The sequence below is a fragment of the Carassius auratus genome, chromosome 1 (assembly GCF_003368295.1).
Source record: "Carassius auratus strain Wakin chromosome 1, ASM336829v1, whole genome shotgun sequence".
In the NCBI taxonomy this organism is placed as follows: Eukaryota; Metazoa; Chordata; class Actinopteri; order Cypriniformes; family Cyprinidae; genus Carassius; species Carassius auratus.
In genome coordinates, this window is record NC_039243.1 from 2,084,794 (window position 1) to 2,088,467 (window position 3,674).

General features: G+C 37.5%; 1 protein-coding gene across 2 annotated transcripts; it reads right to left on the bottom strand.

The window, feature by feature from the left end:
• Nucleotides 1–275: 275 nt before the first annotated feature.
• Nucleotides 276–2,438, bottom strand: LOC113112541 (uncharacterized). Of its 2 annotated transcripts, XM_026278328.1 has the most exons (5): nucleotides 1,841–2,438; nucleotides 1,601–1,669; nucleotides 1,323–1,491; nucleotides 1,111–1,243; nucleotides 276–885 (listed from the first exon to the last, which is right to left on the bottom strand). In XM_026278328.1, exons 1-4 carry the CDS (start codon nucleotides 2,313–2,315, stop codon nucleotides 1,114–1,116), a joined length of 843 nt encoding a protein of 280 aa, XP_026134113.1. In that variant the 5' UTR covers nucleotides 2,316–2,438; the 3' UTR covers nucleotides 276–885; nucleotides 1,111–1,113. The 2 variants fall into 2 exon arrangements, with proteins under 2 accessions (XP_026134113.1, XP_026134035.1); XM_026278250.1 differs by having other exon boundaries at nucleotides 1,601–2,438.
• Between the last annotated feature and the right edge of the window lie 1,236 nt (nucleotides 2,439–3,674).

Here is a 3,674-nt window from a genome sequence, read left to right on the forward strand (position 1 = left end):
ATGCAATAATCACTGTACATGCCTTTCTATCATGTCTTCTGAAAACCCTGACACATTCAGAAAGTGTGCACTGCCACAAATAGTTAGCAAATCTGGGCTTACATGTTTTCATGCCATAATCTTTTTCTAGTGAATTTATTTATTTAAACCAAATGTAGAGGGACATCTTTGTATACTGTGCGACAGAAGTAATGCTAAAAACTAATTAAAAATACTCTTGAAACACAAATTTTTGTAAAATGTTATACAATAAATTATGGTAGCCAGAGTATTGCTGTAAACAACTTCAGCTTTTTATTATATAGCAAACCTTCAAGATCAAACAATGGAAAAACACTTCCCAGCAAAAGTCATGTTTTAGAAAACAAATTTGTTCAATTTAAAAAAAAAATAAATCGACATTAATTCTGATAATCCTGAACATGTCACATGGAGAAAATGGATAAAGCATGTTTCAGAACACAAATGTGTTCAGTTTAAAAGAAACAAAAACACTGGGCCTGGATTCTGATAATTTTGAAGTTGAATGAATTTTTAAGTATTATGTGAATATTGTATACGGGGCTTTAGCTAATTTATTGATAAACGATGTACTAACTGTAGATGTAAATTTTATTATGTAATGTTTTGTGACCCGTGTGATTTTAGCCCGTGGGACTACGGATGGAAATTAGCCTTTGGCTACAATCCAGCATGTTTACATGCATGTATTCCATGTTTGTTCATTAACATGCACTGTCCCAATCAAATAAATAAATATAAACTGAATCCTAATCACGTCACAAGGTAATAAAAATGATTTAAGCAACAAAGCGCTGCACTGAAGTACAAAAAGTCGGTCTGTCCTGTTCTTCAGCGAAATGTCAATCTTCTGAAAGACCACATCTGTGGGGACACAAACAGTTACAATTAAAACCCAAACCAAAAGAAGAGCAGAGACAGCAACAAGCCTTAACCAAATACTCTCAGTTTTGGCCACAGACAATTAAATCACATTTATTGGAGTTAATTCTAAAAATGATTGTCCTTTGGTCCACTTTATCATCGATGAATGATAAACACAGAAGATGAAGTCTACCACTGCTATACAAGACAACAGAGCTTCTATACCTGTTACTCTCCCCAATCAAATGCAGCAATTTTTGATGTCAGACTCAATACTCTGGGGTTGACAGAGTCCGCTCTCTTTTTCTCTCTCTTTTCCACCTTGGTACCTTTATGAGGATTTATCCTAAAGATGCACCTTTAAAACACAACACAAACAATATCCTTAAATAATTGTTGTATGCTTCTTAACCAAAGGAATGCAGTCTATGAAATACCTTTGCAAGAATTCTAGTGTGGCTCCCAGTTCTACAGGGTAACTGATGTTCAATATATAGTAAAGAGAGAACATCAGATACAGGGCTTCTGTAAAACTCAAGAGATGGTCATTTACAATCATCTGGTCTACTGCTACCATGTACACACTGGCTGTCAGTGGGTTCTCTCCTTTGAAAAAACACAAAATCAGTAAGACATAATATTTAACAGAATGTGAGTTCTGATCACCCAAAACCAGGAATTATTGTGTTGCAAGATCATAGTAAATAATACCCACCACACACTACTATACATGGTGTTGCTGGAAGCTGTTCTGAGCATATATCACTTGGAACAGAGGTGTCTTCTACCATCACAAGAAAGTGGTCTTGGTCATTTTTGAAATGGGTTAGCAGCAACATCACGGCCCCACAAACATGATCCCCTCCAGCTCTATACTTTGTGAGGATTCTCCCTGCTCTGCTTGCTCTTTCTGTGCACTGAAATTGAAAGTAGTCCAATATTCTTCTGAACTTACTGGAAGCAGATTCTTCAAAGCTGTTGTTTATGTCAATGCCAGTGAGCTCTTTAAAGTGTGCTTTCATTCCTGCTGGCTGAAAAAGATATGGCCACTCATCAAGTAAATCTTTGGTTTCCTTTCCAGATTGGATGCTGTTTCTTTGAGGGGTGTATGTAGAAGTCATTAAGTCATAGATTGTCTTTACATCACTTTCATTATTTTGAAACATTACTACCAACTTCTCTTTCTTTTCCTGCTGCAATTCAGATGTTTCTCCAACTAGCAGTTGTGGATCAGAATTTATACAACCATATAACAATTTTTGTTTCTTTGTTGATACTTCTAGAGTACCACAAAGTGGTATACTAATAGCTTTTGCTCTTTTCAAATTGTCAATTCTACACACCAGTTGTTTGAGGAGAGAATCATATCCACTTCCTACAACCTGGGAATTAATCTCATCTCTGAAAGACTTTGGGTATGCAATCACCATTTGTCGGGCTATTTCTGATACATGTTTTTTTGCTGGACATTTGCTGACTTCCAGGATCTCAGAAGCAACAATGCGGACCAACTTTCTTCTCTCAGAGCAACTTGGCCTTTCGCCATTTTGCAAATTTCCCATAAAACTTGCTGGCATTTTTTGCCATGGAACATCAAAACTATAATGCCAGTCATGGTCATAAAACGAAGTTTCACAGTTACTGTCACCTAGAAGATAAGCCAATGTCCACAGGTTACAGGATGAACACTTTTCATGCAGCTGTAATTTTTTGGCAAAATTGCCTATTCCCAAGCTGCAGATTTATTGAAGTTTAATAACGGACAAACAGAGATGGCATGGGGCTTTGTGGGTTGTTCATGTGCCACTATATATAGTATGCATTTAAAGTGGTGCACAGACTTGTTTTATGTCTGCAGTGCATTATTGTCAGAGGGGAGACTGTTGTGCATTTTTCACAGGGACCGCAGGACCACAGTGCAACAAATCACTAGCATGAAATGGGCACATGTAACGTGTTGCTGGTGATTTGCTGCACTGTGGCCCTGTAGTTGCTCTGAACAATGCACAACAGTCTTCACTCTCCGCTGGCATAAGCTGCGGACTCAACTGGAGACGTTTTGGCCATTCATGCACCAGGTAATCACCACAGTGGCACATGTACGGATCACAATGTATGCAATTTCCAAAATCAATGTTTTGAGGCCCCGTGCCATCACAGTTTGATTTGTACCATCAAACTACACTAGTCAAAATTTTAAGAGGATCAAAACCTTTCATAATAGTTGTCTTAAAACCAATACCCAAAACTCTTCAAATGTTGACTAGTGTACAATAAATCTGCAGATTTGTATACATATACACCTACACATATACAAACCCGATTCCAAAAAAGTTGGGACACTGTAGAAATTGTGAGTAAAAAAGGAATGGAATAATTTACAAATCTCATAAACTTATATTTTATTTACAATAGAATATAGATAACATCAAATGTTGAAAGTGAGACATTTTGAAATGTCATGCCAAATATTGGCTCATTTTAGATTTCATGAGAGCTACACATTCCAAAAAAGTTGGGACAAGGCCATGTTTAGCACTGTGTGGCATCCCCTCTTCTTTTTATAACAGTCTGCAAACGTCTGGGGACTGAGGAGACAAGCTGCTCAAGTTTAGGAATAGGAATGTTGTCCCATTCTTGTCTAATACAGGCTTCTAGTTGCTCAACTGTCTTAGGTCTTCTTTGTCGCATCTTCCTCTTTATGATGCACCAAATGTTTTCTATGGGTGAAAGATCTGGACTGCAGGCTGGCCATTTCAGTACCCGGATCCTTCTACGCAGCCATGATG

Excerpts from the sequence above, each read along its gene's own strand:
- LOC113112541 (XM_026278250.1), bottom strand. The coding sequence starts at position 2,315 with ATGGTGATTGCATACCCAAAGTCTTTCAGAGATGAGATTAATTCCCAG. Across the intron at positions 1,492-1,600 it reads ACCATGTATAGTAGTGTGTG|GAGAGAACCCACTGACAGCC; the intron begins GTGGGTATTATT and ends GTTTTTTCAAAG. Across the intron at positions 1,244-1,322 it reads ACACTAGAATTCTTGCAAAG|GTGCATCTTTAGGATAAATC; the intron begins GTATTTCATAGA and ends TGTGTTTTAAAG.